General features: G+C 34.8%; 1 protein-coding gene across 1 annotated transcript in view; it reads right to left on the bottom strand.

The window, feature by feature from the left end:
* Positions 1-23478, bottom strand: part of LOC149302323 (myomesin-2-like) — a 65236-nt gene that overhangs the window by 7798 nt on the left and 33960 nt on the right. Inside the window, exons 19-30 of the mRNA XM_089482422.1 lie at positions 21992-22106; positions 19862-20018; positions 19438-19544; positions 18801-18845; positions 18296-18432; positions 14896-15040; positions 12343-12402; positions 10728-10795; positions 10208-10321; positions 9359-9446; positions 8188-8226; positions 5081-5186 (exon numbers count right to left, since the gene is read on the bottom strand). Of these exons, the coding sequence (XP_089338548.1) occupies positions 5081-5186; positions 8188-8226; positions 9359-9446; positions 10208-10321; positions 10728-10795; positions 12343-12402; positions 14896-15040; positions 18296-18432; positions 18801-18845; positions 19438-19544; positions 19862-20018; positions 21992-22106 (1181 nt within the window). The remainder of the gene's footprint in view (positions 1-5080; positions 5187-8187; positions 8227-9358; positions 9447-10207; positions 10322-10727; positions 10796-12342; positions 12403-14895; positions 15041-18295; positions 18433-18800; positions 18846-19437; positions 19545-19861; positions 20019-21991; positions 22107-23478) is intronic.

Here is a 23478-nt window from a genome sequence, read left to right as displayed (position 1 = left end):
TTAACATAATATCAGCCAGTGAATTAACTCCAGCCTGTATCCAAGGTCTAAGGGAAATGTCAGCGATAATTTCTTCTATTATAGTGAAATTTAAAGAGTCAATTAATTTGTCTTTAATGCCTAATCTCTTTTTAAACTGGAACCATTCAGGTAGTATATTTTCTAATACTTTATTTTTCCCCTTAATTTGTATTAATACATCCCTATCTTTTAGGGGCCAAATAAGTTTATTTAAGCTGCTAGCTTCACATAAATTTTGTTCTATCGTATACCAGGCCTCTCGTTTGGATATATCCTGACAACCTTTGACAACAATATGGTATATAATACTAGCCTCATATGATTGTTTTATTTGAGGGAAACCCATTCCTCCGTCTCTGAACCGAGTACCCATCAGCTTATTGTTGATTCTAGGTTTCTTCCCTTTCCAAACAAAATTAGTAAAGCTGGAGTTTATGATGTCAAGCCAACTCTGTGGGAATTTTAGTGGAAGCATTCTGAATAGATAGTTCCATTTTGGCATTAGATATGACTTAAGGGCATTTATTCGGCCCCACCACGATAGTTCAACTCTGCGCCATTCTCTAATGGATTCATTTGTTGATCTCAGTAGACGAAGGAAGTTTTTTTCAACAATATTTTCAGTTTTTATGGGAATAATAATTCCAACATGTTCAAGTTCGTTTACATTTATGTTTAAATCATAGCATTCAAGTAAAGTCTCCATATCTTGGCGATTAATGTTTTTGGCTTGAACTATAGTTTTGTTTAAGTGAAGTTTATAATTCGAGACTAAGCTGTATTTGTCAACTTCTTGTATGAAGTGTGTTATTGAAATTATTGGATTACATAACGAGATGACTACATCATCTGCATATAATGAAATTTTAAATTCTTCATTATTAATTTTAATACCCGTTATGTCATGGTTTTTTCTTATCTTATTAGCAAAGGATTCTAGTGTGAGAATCTATAGTATAGGAGACAAAGGGCAACCTTGTCTGGTGCCATTTTGAAGGTTAAACCAACTGGAGCAAAGCCCGTGGCCGACAACTCGTGCACTAGGATTTGAATAGAGAGAACAAATAGCATTATAGAACCAACCAGTAATTCCAAATGATCTAAGTGTGGCTTTAAGAAACCCCCAACTGACCCTATCAAATGCTTTCTCAGCATCTAATGAAAGGGTCAGGAGGGGGTATCCCTCCTTTTCGGCATGGTTTAATTCATCTATCAAGCGCCGAATGTTATTAGTAGAGTCTCTGCCTGGTACAAAACCCACCTGATCTTGATAGATTAAAGTATTCAGCATAGGTTTTAATCTTTCTGCCAATATCGCAGAAAACAATTTGATGTCAACTTTGATTAAGGATATGGGTCGGTAGCTTTTTAGGTCTTCTGAATTCTTATTCTTCTTTAGAATTGGGAGAATATTTGCCCTCTTTTGAGATCTCTTCATACATGGCCAACAGTTGGTCCATTATGTCTGTTTTTAAAGTTTTATAGAAAAAATTAGTGAATCCATCTGGGCCTGGGGTTTTATATTCTTGAAGTTTATCGATTATATTACTTAGTTCTTTTTTCTCGATTGGTCTATGTAATAATTCTCTTTGGTCCTCTGATAGAACCGGCAGGCTTGCCAATTCCAAATACGCCTCTATTTTTGTGTCACTAGTTTTTGTTGGGATACTATAGAGTTTTTCATAATAAGACCTAAAGCTCTCTGCCACATCTTCCGGAGTAAGTTTACTACTGCCGTCAAACAACTGATTACATGGGTTGTTTGACCTGCCTTATTTTCTAAGAAAAAGATCTTAGACATCTCCAAAATATAATTTCTTTTCTCTTCAGAGTAAAGAATAGAATCATCTAGACCCCATGTTTTGTTTGAAAAAGGATCCCACCTTAAGTTGAACAAGATATAGCTATGATCTGACCAGACATTCTCTCTCATAATTATTTGTTCCAGTTGGTTTAGTGCTTTATCGTCTCCAAAAATTATATCGATTCTAGAAAAAGTATAATGTACTTTTGAAAATGCTTTTCGTATTGATATTTTGTATTCCCCATTAGGTATTAATGACTAATTTGTTGGCATTATGAATTGTGTCCCTTTTCTATGAATCATGATGCTATGAACTAATTATATTAAGAGTTATCTTAATGTTGTTATCTTTTTTTTACATTATGTAAATTATATGTATAATATAATTATAAAATGTGTATAAATTTAATAATGTATTTAATTTAAATTAAATATTAATACTATTTGATTTACATATGATGAATTGATTATTAATTATTAACTAATTACTTAATTTACTTATTACATTTTTTAATTGGTATTTTGAGTTTATGGTGTGAAGGGTTAAGGGCAATGTGTTTTTCCCACTTTCAATTGAATTTAATTTGTGTTTTATTGTTTTATTTAATTATACCCTTATATTTAAAGGGTGTAACCTTCCTTCTAAACCAGGCTGCTTTTGATTAAGCACGGTTGTGCGAAACACATCAAACGTGAAGTCTAGTCCTGCTGGTTAAGGTTGTTGACTGCTGCTGTCCAAGGACAGGAATAAAGTTTTTTTTTATTTTTTTATTTTTACTCTAATAAGAGTATCAAGCAATTTATGTGAAGGTTATTAAAATTTTCAAATACGCTAAATACTAAATATCATACAAATGAATTCCAATTTGCAGCTGTTATTTTATTCATCAAGCATTTGTCCTAACTGGCTAACAATGGTGATCAACTTTCTCAATTACTATCAAGTCATTATTCTACTTGAAGCACTGATAATTTCAATGGCAATGCTTAGGTTCCTACAATTCCTACAAATCTCTGTAAGCATTCTCCATGCAAATGATGATTTGTAATATTACAGTTGTAGTGTCTTAATCTCACTGTTTACTAGGGGACTGTATTAAAATTCCCAGTAGAATTGCTTCATGCAGAATATGGCAATTTGTACAGGATGTAATTTGGATGCCTGACACCTTTCACTTTTCTGTCTTATTTTACACTGGCCTAGGCCTAAAGGGGCAGTGGGTAAGTATTGTAAGAAGACAAATTGTGGCCGCCAGACACAAACAAGAAAAGCACTTGTAATTATGCATATGACCAGCATAAGCTATATACAGAATAGCAGAGGAAATGAAAAGCAATAAACATAAAAAAACCTCATTTTTAATACAAGCATTTGTTTAACCCTTTCTGTATTGGAGGACACATTTTTCCAGGGCAAATTATGGCAGATATAATTTAAGGGAAAAATATTCTTCTCTTTGAATTTATATAAAATCATGTAGGTTAGCATTCACAAATTCTGGGGTTATACCATTTTGATCCATTGAACCTTCTTTTATCTGAGGCCCGAAGGATGCCATTGTTGCCAGTAATGCAATATTTTAGCACATAAAATGAAATAAAACCAAGTCTTCAATGCTAAACTACATTACTAAACTAATTGTATTCACATAATGTAATGTTTAGACACACTGCTATATGTTATACGGTATATACAGTACATTGTGGTGATTTTTTTCAGTCTTTTTTATTCAGTTCACACGTTTGCTTATAAAGTTCTCAAGAATAATTCTAAATGCAAATGGGGATCATTTCTCTGTCTTACTTAATTTTAAGATGCAAATGCTTTTAGATATATATGTCTCGTGTTTATGAAATGTCTCATTTAGAAGCAATTTATTGATTAAAAGTGGTTTGATTATAAAGTCTCCATTATTCTGTGGCTTGGTTTAAATTAATTGCTTATTTCTATACAATATTCAGAACTGTACAGTTCTAACCAATGTAAGCTCATGTGATAAGTTTACAAAAAAGGAGTAGCTCTATAAACCCAATTATCAAAGTTGTTGAAAAGCCTATATTTATAGACAACCCATAAAGCTGCTTGTGAACATCCAACAATCTTTGGTAGTCAGAGCAGAGATGCAACAACTGTGCATATCACTGTGTTCTGTATATACAATTTTGCACAGAGGATTATTCTTAACTTTTATAGCAGTTTTTAATACTGCAAGTCCATCTAACATGACAAATCATAAATAAAAGTACACATTCTTTTTATTGCAGAAACATCAACTAAGAAGAAAGACTATGGAGTAGCTCCATACAGGTTTTGTTAAAAGTACAAAATGTTAATGCTGACAACATAATGAATGTAGGAGAAAAGATATAATAATAATATGAGACCTTAATGAGGACGTTTATACTGCACCAACACATTTACCTCTTTCGTATATTTGGTTAATATTTTAGTATTTGTTGTTCTGCTACCAGTGGATAGTGCTTGAACTTTCTATATCGCTATTAGATGTTTGTTCTTTATTAAACAAAATAGTATTACACTTTTAAAAAGTACCTAGAACTATGGGAGGAAAATATCTGAATATCTTCTGAAGGATTTGAGCAATCACCAGAACATATAAAATATGCAATATGGCACAAAAGTGAGCTAATCTGTAGACAGATGAATAAGTGGAAGATATACTAATTCAAATGCATTATTTGCGTGCTGTTGAAAGACTTTTATAATCCATATCATTTTCTGCAATATGATTTAGTAGACTAAGGTATGTGTCCTTTCCCATATACATATACATACCTAGTAATAAATATAACACATTGCTTAAATTACATCACCAAATCCCACTGGTGAATAGGAGGATTGTGTTTGAATATTTACAGGTTCATCCATGCAAGGTCCTCAAACCACTTTCACATATTTGTGGGCAGGGTCAGCCCTATGGTTTCTAGCCTCCCAGTTGACCCATGTATATGGTTCCCTCTGCTGCATGCACCTATTTGTTTACATAGTGGAGAACACTGTGGTGATGTCCCCACTACTCCAGCACTTTAAGCAGCTGCATGCCTTTATGGTAGGGCTGGACCTGTCAGTGGAAGATGCCAGAAGTGTTGCTTGCCCTTTCTAGTGTCTTTACAGTGGTGAACTAAGTGTGAGGAGTGACTACTCCACAGCTTTGCCCTCTAAAGGCACACTACATTCCCCTCCCAAATGCCAAAGCTTTCATACTCGCTTCCCATGTCCTTGTAATTACCCACCTCTGGTACCAGGAAACTTTCATTTCTTCTGTATAGTACTTCATGAAACAGTGTAATCTGATTCCTTCTGGGGTGCAATGGATATTAAGCTCAGAAGCAGAAGATCCTACAAAATGGAAAAAACAGCCGTCATTAATTTATAGACTATTTGTACATGTCAAACTAGACAACCTTTAGAAATAGTCATGGCAAGACTAGCTATTTTGAGTCATATGTGGAGGTATTCTTAATTGAAATTGTGTGAAATAAACCAAGACAGCTGCACCCCAACCACACCGCTAATGATTGTGTCCCTTATGCATCCAGCATCTGTCATACATGTTTGTAATGTGAGAAGTTTTTTGGGGTGGAGGGCAAAATTAATGGACCATGTAACCCGTAGACATGTTTCTTCCTGGAGGCACCACAACATCACCACAACTGAGTTGGTCTTCGCAAGAAGCCTTCTATCAACTTTCATTGAATATCTTTAAAGCCCACCAACACTGAATTTTTATTCCAAAGCCTGTGGGTGTACTGAATTGTTAGTCATTCCAATAGCAGTTCATAATACAGAAAACAAAACCACTGTTGCTGTATTCTGTACGATATAATACATCATGACTTGAATGACATTTTATTTATGATTAACATAGCTTCTACATTTTTCCATAATATATTTTACAAGCATCTGACATTTGAATGGTCTATTTTGCCTGCAATTTATGTGTGCTTACTCTTCCTTCTCAATCTGCAAATATGTATATCTCGCTGAAAAGACTGAACATAAAATTCCACATTAGTCAGCAAGACTTTCACAGCACAGATGAGCTAAAGAACATTAGCATATTCATTTTTAGACCCAGTAAAAGTAAATTTAAAGTGAGGTGAAAAGCTTTAAAATACATTTTGAAGTAGAGCTTTGTAATTACTCGAGGGAATTTGAAAGTGGGAAAAAATGAAGAAAATTAAAAAGATAAGATAGAGTTTATACGCCAATGTCTCTGACATTCCAGTATTGCAATAAAGGTTTGTCTTCTACAATTGCTAAGCGTAAGGTGTTAAAGTCTTTTAAAAATCTATTACATGATATCTAATTTACTTGTACATTATGACGCATTGATTCTCTGAAAAAATACAGCATTTAACAAGAAAAATCAGCTAGGAAATTCAGCACTACAAGTCACTTGTTGTGTACAATACACAGCCTCTAATGATCGAAGTAACAATCATGTCTTAACAATATGCCAAGTAAGGGTGTTCTTAATGGGTGACTGCCACAATTAAGATAAAAACTGAATCCAGCACTGAATCAATTTGATGATCCTTCCCTCAAAGTTTGAGTATTGGGAGTGGGTACCCACTTCCTTGTGAGAGGCCAGGTCTTTTTTGCTGTTAGAACCTTAGAGGCAGCTTAGACTTTAGATGGCCGGTTGGACAGCTAGCATATGTTGTTGAGTTAGCCTGCACAATGGAGTAGGATTGGTTTTGTTTTCTGTTTATTTATTTCTCATATTGTGACACAGCCCTATTTGCCTGGAGTAGAATGTTAATAAGATTACAATGTTTGTCCTGCCAAGAACCTGGCCAACCTGCTACTATATATATATATATATATATATATATATATATATATATATATATATATACGACTTGTGCATTTGAATTCATACAAATTGCTATTTTAGAGAAACTTGCCAATTACGTCAGTTCGTATGAATCTCCAAAAACGAGGAGGGACAAGGAGGAATCAAACGAGAATATAAAAAAAAATTGTTTGAATTTTGTTGGTTCTTTCACTCACACTCTCTCCCACATTTTCATTCACATTCTCTCATACTCTCTCTCTCACACTCTCTCTGAATGTTTCCCTACCTTCTCTGCTTACCGCTTCCGTGTTCCTGTCTCTGTGCCACGCAGATTTGCTTCTAATCTTGCATCTTCTTGTTTTTCTGTCTTGTTAAGATGAAAGACGAAAAGTGGAGCTTTGCAGCACGGAGACAGGGATACGGAAGATGTTGGTAGAGAAGGCAAAGAGACATTCAGAAAGAGTGTGATAGTGAGTGAATGAGAGTATGAGTGAATGTAAATGTGAGAGTGTCGGGCAAGAGTGTGAGAAATTGTGAAAGAGGATGATAGAGTGAATGAGGGTGAATGGTAACAAGTCCTCTGATTTTCATCCAAAAGGACAGGAAATAGAAGCCATTGTCTGAAAACAAATGGAGCAAAAACTAAACAAAAAATTGGAATTGGAATAAAAGAACAATTTTTATACCGGGATGGGATTGGTCCTGCCTTTATGTTAATCAAATTAATGCTTTCCAACTAACCTAAGGCAAACTCAGAGTATATCATGCAAATTTCTTCCAACCTCCCCCCTGTGACATAACACAAAATTATTTTTATCACTTAATGAAAAATAAATTAAAATGTAGGTATAAAAATATATTTTTTTAAACTCAGCTGTACTAAGTATTGAGTAATTAAATATTTGATTCCATATCTGCATTGATAACTATATTATATTATTATTCAATTATATGTATAATTTATAGGTACCAACATATTAAAATCTGTATTAAGCATGATATTATCATACTTTAAGTAGAATTAACATTTCCAGGTATATAACTCCAGTCTTATGTGGAAATGTACCTTGCTTTATCCAGGCATTCCAATCTCAACATCATCAGGGTATTTGTTTATACTATTAATTTTACATCCCATGGAAGTTCATGCTTTATACTAACACAATGGACATGTACAGTTGTCATTTTTTGATTACGCAAATATGACCTTTGTCACATTAAAACTTTTGTGATGTGATCTGAAAATAACTTAGAAAAATATATTTAGAAAAGAGAAAAAAATAATAAGAAAAAAAATGTGAAAAAGTGATCAGAAGAAGCAAATGAACACATTGGTAAGTCAGATGTCCAATGAGAATGCAAACTTAATAATACATAAGGATTTAGGATTCTTTTCACACACCCAGGCACCAATAACCCTTCTCTCACATCTGATACACGTTTTTATAATCACTTTTACATGCAGGAAATTGATCTCACGCAATGTAAATATGGTAAAACTGTGTTTTTTTCTATCAATAATAAGAATGTATGTCTTACCACTGACTTTACTCATTCCTAGGATTATGTCTTCATACACTGCAAATGAGAAAGGCACCGTAAGAGAATATCAACAAAGCTGTGTATTGCTACCTATAATGGCAAATGGGATGTAAATTAATTGCAAACACATGATTGAGTTTTTATTTCAATCAGAAGCAAATATGTGTAACTTGCTATAAAACTAAGACCCATTTATCTTCATCATCTTAACCTCACACACAAACTGCCAGATACGCGTTTTGACTTTGTTTCTAAAGCAATGCCCTAATTGCTGTCTAAGGAAAATGTTTAGTCAGGTAAATGTGGATGAAAAGAAAAAAAAAAATCTTGTAGCAAAAAGCAATTATAACTGAAATTGCATATTTAAATGCCACTACTCTCTTATCTACACTGATATTTTTTATGGGAAATTGAATGATGTATCATAATTGAAATTAAGCTACATCACCACATTTTATTTTCTTATAAGTTAAGGCCAGTTAAGTAAAATAGATGTGTAGCCAATTTAAAATAAAATTGACTATATGAAGCCAATCTTAGGGTGATAAACATGGATTTGTAATAGACATGTTGACAATATACTTTTTCTTAAAGGGGTACTGCACTAAAAATATTTCACTCCTCCTAGCTATTTGTATACACTAGAACAAATGTTTGATGTTCTAGATGATTCTGAATATGCATGGCAAGGATGTTTTGATTCACTGTACATACAAAGATGTGCTTTCAATTTGTCTATGTTTGTTTTTTTTTAAAAAAGCTTCATATCAGGTTTGCCAAATGTGCCTTTTAATATACGGTTGATAAATAATGATGCATTGTTGGCTCTTTAATGATGTTGTTTCCTATGTGAAATATAATGTTTTCACAGGTTGATGTTTACATTCTCTATAGTTAAATACATTGGGAAATTACAAATGATTACACCAAGTGATCTCTCATAACCATCAGTAACATTTAACTCCCTATTTAACATTCAACATTTCACTATAAGCTTCTCTTATACAATTAACATTAGTATTAAAACAAATATATATATATATATATTATACTACTGTATTATACTACTGAAGGTAGCGCATAAAAATAGGAAATGTGTTTTACTGTTGTATACAAAATCAATAATATATAAAATAAGATGCATATACACAAATGTATGTATGTATACCTTTTCCTGAAAGTTCAAGGATAGATATATCTTGACCTCTGTCATCTTTTAATGTTGCCTTGTATTCTCCTTGATCCTTTTTAGACAGCTATCAATAAATACGACACATTTTTTAGTATGTTATTATTCATTTGATTTAACAAGTTAAAAACCTTTCCCATTGATGACTGGTAGACCATTGAAATACCAGAAGGCTTTTTGTTGATGTGTTCTGTCCAAGATTTGTTGAGAGTTCTATTATTTACTTTATTGGTTCCCAAACCTTAGCATGAAAAAAAGCACAATGGTTGTAAAGAAAGATTTCCTTTAGTTTAAACTGGTGCCAAGATTTGCCTTAAAACTCGTGTTAGTGACTTTAAAAGTAGGCATCTGATCTCAAAAGCAGTGCCTCACTGATTACTGACTAAACCATCAAAAACATCCACGTGTGGGCAACACAGAAATGACAATCAAATTAAAGAAAAAAAAGATCTTAATTATAGTTTTTAAAAGAACAATGGCATGATCCACAAAAAGTTAGTGAACAAAGAACAAAATATCATACAGTATTATTACATGATGTGACATGATGTGTTTTATACTGTTGTTGTGTGGTATGCTATTTAGTTCCTTGTTCTCTTACACTAATAAAATGTTACAAGTATTTTATTGATGTGTGCTTGATCTCTAATACTTTCTTATGTACAAATAATTAAATAATTTAAAAACAAAATGCTAAAATGATTTTATGATTGGATTCAGTTAAATCTGAATCCATCTTTTATACTACCACACTCATACAGTCTTTTGATGCTAATTATAAGGAAGAAAAAAAATATTTATTATTAATTTCTAATTGTAGAATATTACCTTCGGAATGCGAAAAATGCAAACTCCTTTCTGCAGATCAGGAACATCCTCAGCCTCGGTTGGAATCTCATCTTTATACCACTTAAATATTGTCTCCTTCTTTGTGTTTGCTACCTATAAAGCAATAACTGTTTTATTATTCATAGCACATTTTCATTATACAAAATAACACAAAAGTCATACACAGACTAGTACAATGCTGCATTTTTTTGTATTATCTATATTCATCTTAATAATTTAATTGACCTAAAATTAATTTTAATAATTTATAAAAAAAACAAAAACATATCAGCATTAGAGACAATACAAAAATAACAAATATCTCTCTAAGTGTTGTCACTGTTGTGTTTCTAAAGTGTTATAGAACTTTTTATTGAAATTTTCCAGGGCTAAAAACTTGACGTTTGTTACATAGATCGTTCACAAGTTGAGATTCTTATTAATTATGTTTAAGTTTGGTTTGTGAGTCTATTTTTGTCTTTATATTTACAAACACAGAAGAAACATGTAAATGACATACCTTGCACACCAACAAAACTTCACATTCTTCTGAAACATCCCAATACAAATATTCAAGAAAATGAGGACCTATAATCCAAGTAGATATAACAAAAATATGAGCCCATTCATAATAAAATACACTACAACTTTATTAGTTATTATATGTCTAATATATTTTTTATGGCTCATATTTTTATTAAGATTAACAGAAACAAAATCAGAGTACATATATGGTTTGACAACCACATCATAATAAAGCGATAACATATGCCCAGCTTGTAGGCACCCCGCTATATCTCCAGTAGATCGTCCCTTCCAACCATAACCTACCTCATGGGGGGGCCAAGTTATTTATTTCTCTCTATTCTATTCACATTGTGTGTTCCACAGCATTTGAGGTTGTTAGAAACAAGGGCAAAATGCATTTACAATGCAGTGGAATGCTGTGTCGTTCTGATGTGGGTCTCATGCATCTATGAGTAACACATGCCCACTGAAATGCAATATATACGGAATTATCCATCTGGTTTATACATACTGATATAGTCCTTAAATGCACCTGTCTTTAAGAGACTATTAATGGTGTCCACACTCCAAAATCAAGGAAAAAAACTTATTTTATGTGGTTTTATACTACCTAATAATCACCCAGCCTAAAATCGTAATAGAAATTATATAACAAATATTAATATTTTGGATTAATATAATAATTTTATTTTATACTTTAATGGTAAAACACTTATGTTTTTGACTAAAACTCTATTCTTAATCTGTTTTACCGGTTATGCTTACATTTTTTTATAGATATTTTACTGAGGCTTGTGATTGTAGCATCAGAGAATATCCCTACATACTTTTCTAACAACTGCTTGCAGACTGATATACTTGGCATAATAAGAGTCCTACTAAATAATAAGCAACCTAACATCAGGGGAGAGATAAAGTAATGAGAAGAAATAATCATGTGTACTCCAAGAAAAGGACGTTAAGAAGGCTTTGCCTGTGGTAACCACACAATAAGGGTTTTTAATACATATATATTGCTTATTTTATTCTGAAGATACAATTACATAGGTTTATGTAGTGTATAGAGTTGTAAAGTATAGGATTTGGAAGATGTGACAGACCCACTTCAAATAGTCATCTTCAACAGCCAATTTGCTAAAAGACTCATGAATCACATTTCCTTGGAATGAATAATTTCAAATTAACTTAGAATGTTGGAATGGATATCATCCGTGAAATAATAATGGTTATGTCTCTTAAACCTGTATGGAATTTAACATAACCTTTAGGGTATGAACAGTTCTGGTCCTGAAAGCAACTTTAATCAAAAATATTTGCGTACTGAAAAAAGTACTTATGTGATCTCCTTTATATAATTGTGCGATTTGGTTTCATTGTGAAAGATTTAAAAAATTACACGAAAGCATTTATTTTCAATGATCAGTTAAATTATTTTCTCATAAATGACTATACCTTTTTATTGTGGCAATAGTATGGATTTTAAATTAGCAGAACTAGATTAAACTAGTTTTTACTTTTCTACATTCAGAACTCTTCTATCCTTGTTGCCACTTACAATGCAGTGTGCATGCTGTTTCATTAGATTTTGTATTTTTGTCTTGTTTTACCTTGTTTTCTAATGTACTCCTTTCTCTGAAATTCAGCTTCCGCCAACAATGCCTTGAATGCTGGAAAGAAAAAATATACAGCTTATAACTGTAATTACACCCCTTTTAACAAAGGCTGATAAGGAATGAAGTATGACTCAATTATTCGGTATTGGGGCAGATTGTTTCACCGATGAAAATGTATCACTAGTAACAGAATACGACTTATTCCATGAACTGCATTATAATATTTTGAGATTAAAAAACAATGTTAAGTGTTAGGGCAGGTACTACAGTTTAGACCAGTATATGCTAAACGCTGAAGAACAATGTTAAACATTTAATCTAAAGTACCGTATCTGCTCGATTATAAGATGACCCTGATTATAAGACGACCCCCCAAAATCAAAATATTAATTTAGGAAAAAAACAAAAAGCCTGAATATAAGACTACCCTATAGGAAAAAACGTTTTACTAGTAAATATTAATTCATGTAAACTATTTTTTCTTATTTAATAAATGCTATGATTGAGAAAAAAATATATTTTTTATTTCCTTTTATTTGCCAACCTGCCCCCCCCAGTTATGCACATCTGCCCCCAGGCTTGCCACTCTGCCCCCAGAAATGCCTTATACCCCCCTATTTGCCACTCTGCCCCATGATTTGCCTTTTAACCCTCTATATGCCACTGTGCCTCCAGAAATCTCTTATACCCTCGTATATGCCACTGTGCCCCATGATATGCCTTTAAATCCCCTATATGCCCCTCTGCCCCATGATATGCCTTATACCCCTATATGCCACTCTGGCATATAGGTGGTTAAAAGGCATATCATGGGGCTGAGTGGCATTTAGGTGGTTAAAAGGCATTTCTGGAGGTATATATATATATATATATATATATAACAGCATATATAACAGCTAACAGCAATCACACTCCTATCAAGCCAAGGCAGCCAGTACATGCTGGAACCTGGGGATGATAGTAGTGTGATTACAGCCATGCCATGCCTATGCCATGCTACCACCACCACCCTCCTTGCACATCCATGCTATCACACACACACTCATTCACAAACATTTAAATACTCATTCATTTCATTAATCACACATACTCAAAAACCCTCCCCCACCCCCTTACCTGAAAGGCAGATCTCCCACTCACAGACTTCTGCAGGGGCCCTGCTGTGCGAGCAACTTCTCTGCCCCCCCCAGAGGAAGCATGGGGTAGGTAGAGTTATGTGAGGACTGTGCTAGATTCCTGTTCTCCTGCTGCTAGTAGCAGAGACGCTGCTCACGACCAAAGCCTGGTAAGCAGCATGGCCCCAGCAGACATTTTTTGAGGTCTGATTAAGACATTTGCTCTGGAAAAAACCTCGTCTTATAATCGAGCAAATACGGTATTAAGTTTTGTTAAGTTTTAACACACTGTATATTTAAAATGCCTGTGAGAAGCAATAAACAATGACAAGAAAAATTATAAAGTTGTCTTAAAATATTATATTTACAAAAATGGACAAACACAATCTGTTTTAACTAACAGCATACAAATTATTGTATTGTTCCAGTCCTTATTGAATACATCAATCAAACATTCACATAGTTGAACCCCTAGGCTAATCAGCAAAAGCTAACTTGGCTCAGGAGTTGGAAAATCTGGAGTGCAATCAATGAAATCGGGATTGGATATGTGTTGTAGGGCTACGTGGACATAAAAAAACAAATTGAGTTTGCTTCTCAAGAAGTATCTGCTGATATAAACCATTTCTCACTAAAAATGTCAGAAGATCTTCAATTGAAAATTGTTGATTTGCATAAAGCATAAGATTGCCGGGGGCCCACTGACTTCAACAAGCAACATGTCCCACAGTGCCGGCTTTGCCCCCAAACAGCTTGTGAGTGTAACTTTTACCTCCCAACAGCTTGTGAGTGCCACCTTTACCCCAAGAGCTTTTCAGCGCCATCTTTGTCCCCAAACAACTTGTATGTGAGATATTCGTCCCCAAACAACTTGTCTGGGGCATCTTTGTTTTGAAACAGCTTGTCTGTTCCCCCAAACAGCCTGCCTAAGTCATCTTTGCCCCCAAACAGGTTGTCTGTGCTACCTTTGTCACCAAACAGCTTGCCAGTGCTATTTTATGTCACCAAACACCATTAAAGTGCCTCCAAACAGTCTACCTGTGTCATATTTGCCCCAAACAGCCTTTATGTGCCATATTTACTCCAAAACAGCCTGTGCCCCTGCCCACACTACTTACATGCGGGAGTGGCGTGTCTCTCTTCCTCTGTGCTGTGTGTAGACTGATCCAGCATAGAGGAAGTAGAAGTGATGTCACTTCCTGCACATTGGATCAGTCAGACACGGCATACAGGAAGACATTGTCAGATAATTTAATTGGATGATCCTTACACTCTCTGTGCCGCTAGCTGCAGGTAATACCCACACATAACAGCATTAAAGGGGGGGCAAGTGGGAGAAGTGGTTACCTGGGTCCCCTAGAGTGGCGGGCTGGTTGCAGTTACGACCCCTGCCACTGATTATAATAATTATGTACAAAATAAGATAATTTACCATCACCAATGAGGACTAATGAAGACTGGTTCTTGGCTTTTCCATCTTGAATTTGTACAGTATAGGTTCCTTCATTTTCAATTGTAAATCTTTCCATTACCATCTCAATGATGCCAGCGGATCTGTCAAATTTGATCCTGTGACTCTATACAAAGGAAAAATGTTTAAAGTATATATCCAGTGGACAGTGTTTTTTAAATATCAAAAAATATTAATCACTTTGCATCCTTCATAGCTGCATATTACATGTGAAAACAGATTGTGAAATTAATATATGTTGGACTATACCCTAAGTTAACTTTGTACCATTACCATTACATTCTAATTAAGCAGTGGCATCGCTAGGGGAGTAACTTCATAGCCTTGAATGGAGACTCTGGGGCTATAGCATGCTTTGTGGGAGATAAAGAGATAAGGGAGAGCTGAGATACAGAGAAAGCAAAAGATCAAATAGAAGGGAAGAGAAAAATAGAAAGGAAAGAGATCAATAGAAAATGGAAAAATTATGAGAAAGGGGAGATAAATAATGTGTATGATAGAGCAAGCAAGTGTGTGTATATGCAAGGGCAGGTGTAAGCCAGCATGTTTATGTGTAAGGGCAAGTTTGAATGTGCATGTGTATGTATGTATGTATGTATATATGGGCATGCATTTGTAAGGGTAGAGTATGGCCTAAGTGGTAAACAAATGAATAAAGAATGTGCCTGAGCCACACTGAGAGAAGACCAAAGAAGGGTGCAATCTGGGTGCTGGGGCATGTCATGTGGGTATAATCTGGGCATGTCCTGTATCTGTGTGTAATCTGAGTGCTGGGGACAAACTTTGGGAGCAATTTGGGTGCTGGGCCATGTCTTACGGGTACAATTTGGGTGCTGGAGCATGTCCTGTGTCCTTATGTACATATTATATAGTTAAAATGGAATGTCTAAAGCAGATTGACTTGGTTTCATTTTCTGGAATTTAAAAAAGTCTGAATTTCTAAATATTTGGAAAATATTTGTGTGTGTATATATGTGTGTGCATATATATATGCAACGTGCTCAGCGGCCACTCCCAAAGCAAACTCCACTGCTATCAAATCTGCTGTGGGTTCTATCCCTGGATCTTTTAGAGACCTAGGAACACCCCTGCATTTAAGCCTAAAACATTTAAACAAGTATGGTTACATTTATGATCTTCTAAATCACAAAACTTCTCTTAAAAGAAGAGATATGTCAAGATAAAAGCGAAGCTCATTAACATGATTTCATGACTTCTAAACGGCCTTCCAATTTCCCACTGCATTTACAAGCTGTATTTAATCATATGCTTATTACCCTTTATATTTCTGTATAGTCTTTTTTTACTCTTTTTTCTGAATGTAAAGATTCAGCTGTAAATTCCTTTCCATTCCATTAATGAACAGGTTATCAGAGAGTGGTTTGCGTTATGCTCATATATATTTATATAACATTATCACACCCTCTCCTAATAGTATTTAATATCATTTTTTAATCTATTATGTTTTAGGATTTCTTTGCTTACATCTATTTTCATATTTCCATAAAGTTATGTCTAATGCCTTTAATTCTGTTACTGGTTTAATTAACCACTAGACTCCTGCATTTGGATTCAGACAAACTTGTTTTTTAATGAAAAATGTCTGTTTCCTACGTTCATACGAATCTTCGATAACAAGGGCGATCCCTCGAAACTGCTGGAAACAAATTACAAAAGTGTCAAAGCTTCGTTTGGATTCATCCATTCGTCGCCACATGCAGCCGTGACCATTGCAAGCCAATTTGGTACCAGTACAAGGTGTTTTGGTGCAATTACAAACCATTTTGGTGCTCGTTAATTAGATTAAGTGGGAAGGAACTGTGTGTAGGAGGGTATACATATCAATAACTGATAGGCAGAAGTAGTACTGGTGGTTATGGCTATGAATCAGCATTCATTCATGGTTATGGCTGTGAATCAGTATTTACAAGGGTAGGGACAAGCATTAGATATATAAGCGTGCAGACGCTATTGTAACTTGTCAGTAGCAGACGGATGAGAGTTGTAGTTGTAGGTTGATGTTCATTGCTCATGTACAATACTGCATGTTAATTAATAAAGTAATAGTAGTTTATTTTAGTGCAGAACATTTACTGGTGTGGGGTGGATTGGAGAAGCTTAAGTGTACTACTGTAGTATGTGTATACATTTTTTATATATATCACATATATATATATATATATATCACATATATATATCACATATATATATATATATATATATATATATATACACACACATCACTTAGTGGTCCTGCAGTGCATAGTGTGTGCTGTGTTAAGTGAAAGGTGAGTCCAGAAGGTGTCAGGGACCTCCCCCTTTGGGGACACCCCGGGTATCATTTTTTAATTAAAAAAGTTTGTCCAAATCGATTTTGCTATCATCCACCACCAAATGTGATTGGTCACACCAAAGAACTCTTCTGAATTCACCAGAGTGATCCTGAAATCAGAACCCTTTTTATATCTAACCACACCACTATGTGTAGCTAGAACGGCCATTGAAAACTCTGGGACCTCTATATTAGGATTGAAATCAGCCCAAAGGTGTGCATCATGGGAAAATTGGGTTCCACTGTGTCCCTGCACTTATACTAGTTTATGTTATTAGATCATGTTAGATCAGGCACCTACTATGAGGGGCAAATTACAATAAACCTGCCACAGAAGAGGACAGACTGGGGATTATCTAAGTATCACAAAAGGCACCAATGACTTCCACAAGACTTGTCACAGACACAAATCTTTGTCTTTGTACTGACACCTTGTCTACCCCTGATCAGGGTACGGAGCTAGTACCCTGGTGAATAAAACAAATGCTACATGGAAAAACAATGTAACAATCATGAAATGTTAGTTTTTTTTCCACATTGCTTTTACAACAAAATGTAGTTCTCTGGGGAAAATGAAAATATAATTGGATCTGTACCTTAAGAGAGGAAAAAAATATATATTTAGAGATTATATAACAGATCAATATTTGCTTCAGCTTATTATACAGATCTATATCCAACTACCAAGAGTTTACCTTGCGGCAAAGAAAAATATTACAATAATCTTCTGTTGATACTGATGTACAGTAGCAGTTTATATTGTGAAGAGATGTGGGATTTTGGAACTCTGACTTAATTTACTGCTAGTGCTTAGCTGTAGAAAACTTGTCTTATTTTGCCTTTGTTTTGGATCAGCTTAATATATTAGACAACAAAGTTGTTTGATGACTCTAAAGGGGCCGTTCTCTCTTTCCATACCATGTGTTATTTTTCTAAGTTTGAAGGTTAGGTATAATATACAGCAGTCTGAGCATCTATTGTTCAAGATAAATGCATTGAAAATGTCTTAGAGAAAATATGTATACATACCTCACTGTCTTTAACTTCCATGTCATTCACGACAAATCTGTAGTTTGTATCAGCAGACAAGTTCACAGCTTCAATCCAGAAGCGAACTTTACCTCTTTCTAATATTTCATATGCTAGTTCAGTCTTGAGAGGAATAGCTACACAACAGACAAAAAAGATGGTTAGTAATTCAAAATTTCTGTATTTAAATATAGCAAAATTAAAAACAATGATTGTGACAGTGGCAGCTCAGGCATTCATTTCAATATTACTGATCTACATTTAAATACAAATCTCTTGAGACAGTAAATCTATCTATCTATCTATCTATCTATCTATCTATCTATCTATCCAACAAAAGCTGATTGAGATATTATGTGTCTATTGAAAATACCTGCATGTCTCTTTAAAATGCATGTAGGATGTACAAAAATGATAGCATTTTGTAAGCCTAAATTAAAGACTTCAAGCTGACGTTAAATTGCTTATCCATTCAGTATCAAAATAAAATAAAATTTCCACTTACTTGGATTCTTGATTTCATGACTTAGAGCCATTAGACGTTCAAGTTCTAAGGAATGAGAAGATATTTTGGATGATTAAATCATAATGTAAATGTAAACATAAGCATAAAAATAACTAATTTGTATAAAGTGGAAAATTTGTATGCCTTTTGTATACAGTATATGTATATTGTGTACCTACGTACACAAAAACATATTTAGCCCGTCTAATCTTAAGAAATGGATCATGCTTAGAAGCTTTGTAATCAGTAACTACTTGATCAAAAGCAAATTAAGCAAAGTAGACACATCAATTTTTATTCTTGGTTTCTGCAAAACTGTCTTATTTTCCTTGTAATAATACAGGTTTTTTTCTTAATATCATAATATAAACTTTTTAGTTACATAAAGCTCAATAAAAAAGAAGTTGTTCAGCAGAAACCATACAATATATTGGACAGCAGTTCATTTAAACCTTGACGTTTTAATGAAGAATACAGAGCAGTTCTAGACATTGCTATATTGGTTTTACTAGTAAAATCTCATAATACCAAATACTGCTATCTCCTGTGCCAAGATATATTTTTCATAATAGACCACGCAATTCTCCAAGTGATATAATTTAGCCATGTGACACATTAAAGAAAAAAAAAATCTTACCTTCTGAGTCCATTACAAAGCTAGATGAAATTCCATCTGTATCACTAACAGCAACTGAATAGGTTCCCAAATCATCTTTGTCTGGATTTTTAAAATATAGTTTTGATCTAAAATTAAATAAATATATATGATGTAAAAATAAGTGTTTTGATGAAATCTATAATATGTACAGGATTCAACAAAATAGAGAAATATATTTTTAAATGAACATGTATACTAGAACAAGATGTTTATATAAGCTAACTAGGTAAAGCATATGGCAGATGGTAACACATGCATGCATGGCTTAGGCATAAGGCTATCGTGAACATAACAAAAAGCCAAGAACTAAATGTTTTAGGTTTTATGGTTCACCACATATAGAAGAACAGACAGAACAAATACTCCTTATCAAAGTATGTGTATAAAATTTACTAAAACATACTTTTCTCCAGCGGATTCCATTTTGAATTTGAGCTCATCATCAATTTCCTCATAAGATTTGCACCATGAAAACTCAGATGCTTCAGAAATTTCAGAGCAGTTAAAGGCAAGGTAAATTTTTCCTTCTTCATCTACACCTGAAGTTATCTCTTGAGTGCCTAAGATTTAAGTAACAAGGAGAGGTTACAGTAACAAAAGGCATGAATGCATTTATAATTTGCATCAATATGTATAGGAATGAGACAACATCCTTTGATGAAGAAATATTTACATGTGAAGTTTTCCCAGCTCATGTATGGTTGTTTAAAGAGCTCCAGAGCCCCAAGTAGCCCCATCAATGAGGACATATATTACAATTTGGAGTTTAATAGGCATTCTTCAGCAAAAAAATGAACCTTTGGGAGCCCGTCTCTTATCTGATGTCATTCAGTTTTTGCTGCCGGAAGCAGTCAATCAATGGCAAGAAAGCACTTAACGTGCTTGTCTGCACATGCACATGGTGGGGGGTCAAATTAGATCCCCTTGGACCTCTTGAGGGAATTCTGACGAATCCTCCATGTAAGGGTTTCCCCCTTACATGGAGGATTCGTCAGATTGACTGCTTCCGGCAGCAAAAACTGAATGACATCAGATAAGAGACGGGCTCCCAAAGGTTCGTTTTTTTGCTGAAGAATACTTGCGCTACTTTAAAGGGATACTCAGATATAATATACATTAATATGCACATGATAGGCGGAGTGTGCCTTTTGTTATACATATTATTATATTATTATGACTTCATGGCTTTGCGTCGAGCTATGTGCTGACACATGTCCATATCATGCAACATTTCCATTTAATCTATGGCAAACATCCACTATTTTTCCCAGTATGAATATTACATGCCAGTCTTGCATTCTTAATCAATTTTTAATTCCAGAAGTGTCAAAGAAATGTAGTTATTAAATATAATGGCATTTTCCCAGAATTGTTTTTTATAAACGCCAGGTTGTCTATATATACTGTGGTATGCATATATTGCTAGTATGTGGCAGAATGCCATTGCCACCTTACAATTCATGTCTATTACTGAACAAAGCAAGAATCATACAGTAAATTACATGAAAATGTAAACATGTAAACTAGCTTAAACAGCCCTTGGCTTTGTCAAAGTGTGCCATGTGTGCACACCTTTGTAAATATAGGACAGTTCAAGGATTTTGCTAATAGATCAAAATTGGCCATAATAAATGAAAGCATTGACTGGTAAATTGAATGACCCTAAATGACATTATGTGAAAAAGTAATTGCCAACCAATTATCAGATTTTATTGATAATTGCGTTCAGTTTCACCAGACACACCCAGGATAGGGGGAGAGTACAACCTAAAAAGCATAAATGGTAAGCAGTACAGCAAGTATATAGTAATTCAAGAACACATGACAAGCAAAGTCATTGACAGCTATCAGTCTGTAAAGGTTTACAAAGCTATGTCTAAGGCTCTGGGATGTCAAGAGTTAAGAGCAATCATCTACAAATAGAGAAAACTTGGTGGTGAACCTTCCCAGGAGTGGCCGGCCTACCAAAATTCATCAAAAAGGAACCTCATCTAGGAGGTCACAAAAGGTCCCGGTCTAACATGTAAAGAACTGCAGGTCCCACCTGCCTCAGTCAGAGACTATGCAAAAATTGTATCCATTGAAGAGTTGCAAGGTGAAAAACACTTCTGAAAAGAACAAAAAGAACAAAAAGGCTCTTCTCACATTTACCAAAAAACATCTTGATGATCCCCAAGTCTTTTGGGAAAATACACTGAAATATACAGTAAACCTAAGTTGTATGAATGTTCACCATAAACATTATTATACCATATTACTAGACCTTGATAATTAGAAGTTGATATTTTAAACAGTCATTGAATTAAGTCTTTGATGCCCTGCCCTCTATGAATTAAACATAAATTTGAGCAAAGTGTCCTGGTACCTGGTACCATGCAGTGCAGAATTTAAAGGGTTTAACTCAAACAATACAAGAAATTAACTTATGTTTAAATATAAACCTGTAGCTATGATTCCTCACAGAAAATGAGCCCCTGAGAACTCTATTTATTTTGTAAAGTGATTTTTAGATAGAATGTTATTTACTACATACCTGGCCTGGACTGTACCAAAACTGGTTCAGAAACATCAGAGGGTTTGCCAACTCCTGAAGCATTCACAGCACGGATTTGGAAAACATAGGTTTTACCTTCTTCTAAATCCTTGACCTTGAAAGAAAATAATACCAATTTGACATATTAAACCAAACCTGTAGAAATCAAAGAATTGGGAACTCTGCATTTGCTTTGGAGGCTCCATGTGTTACTTCTTGTTGGACTTTTTGGTAGTAGGAGATGATTGCATTTAGTTACACCCCAAGCTCTAAAAATGAACAAATCTACTCCTTTTTTCACAAGGACCCATCTAAGTATAATGCAATAAGGATAAAGATTATTTTTAGCACTTAACCAGAGCTTTTAGATTCCTTGTACACCAAGTTAATTTTGATGTCATCTTAACAAGTGCAAAATAACTGGGAATTAATGGATTGGTTCTTAAGGGCCAGTGGCGTCGGCAGGGGGGGGCCAGAGGGGGCCATGGCCCCCCCTAAATCATGCTGTGCCCCCCGGTGTGCCCCCCCAATTGAAACGCCGTCTTTTTTTTTTTTTTTTTTAATAGATCCGGAGGAGAGAGAGAGAGGCGCCGAGCGGTCGCTGAGGAATAAGTTCTCAGCGACCGTTCGGCGCCTCTCACTCTTTTCCGCGACCGCTAGGCCTCTGCCTTGGTCGCAGTGCCGGCATTTCAAGCCGAGCGCCGGTATATGATGTCATATCCGGCGCTCAGCAATGAAGCCGCGCACACTGCGGCAGAACCAGGAAGACAGAGACCTCGCGATCCCGCCGCTGGACTTCTACAAACCCAAGGTAAGTGAACTTCAAAGGGGGGGGAGGAGGGTAGAAAGTTAGGAGGGGGTTAGAGAGTGAAAAGAGGTAGATAGGAAGTGAGAAGAGGTAGATAGGGATACATTGGGAGGGAGAGAGGGGGTAGATAGGATAGATTGGGAGGGAGAGGGGGTAGTTAGGATAGATTGGGAGGGAGAGGGGGTAGTTAGGATAGATTGGGAGGGAGAGGGGGTAGTTAGGATAGATTGGGAGGGAGAGGGGGTAGTTAGGATAGTTTGGGAGGGAGAGGGAGATATTAACATATATTGGCAGCAGGGGCTAATATTAATATTAATTGGCAGCAGGGTCTAGTATTTATATTCATATTGGCAGCAGGGTCTAGTATTTATATATATATCGGCAGCAGGGGCTAATATTAATATATATTGGCTGCAGGGGCTAAGTTTATATATATATTGGCTGCAGGGACTAATAATATATATTGGCAGTAGGGGCTAATATTAATATATACTGGTAGCAGGGTCAAATATTAATATATATCGGCAGCAGGGTATAATTTTTATGTATATCGGCAGCAGGGTATAATATAAGTATATATCCGCAGCAGGGGTTAATATTAATATATATCAGAAGCAGGGTGTAATATTTCTATATATTGTCATCAGCAGGGGCTAATATTAAAGAATGAGAAATAACT

The sequence above is a fragment of the Sceloporus occidentalis genome, unplaced genomic scaffold, assembly GCF_023333645.1.
Source record: "Sceloporus occidentalis isolate IW3139 unplaced genomic scaffold, rSceOcc1.0.p SCAF_19, whole genome shotgun sequence".
NCBI lineage: Eukaryota > Metazoa > Chordata > Lepidosauria > Squamata > Phrynosomatidae > Sceloporus > Sceloporus occidentalis.
The sequence above is the reverse complement of the archived record's forward strand: the minus strand, read 5'-3'. Positions and strand labels throughout refer to the sequence as shown.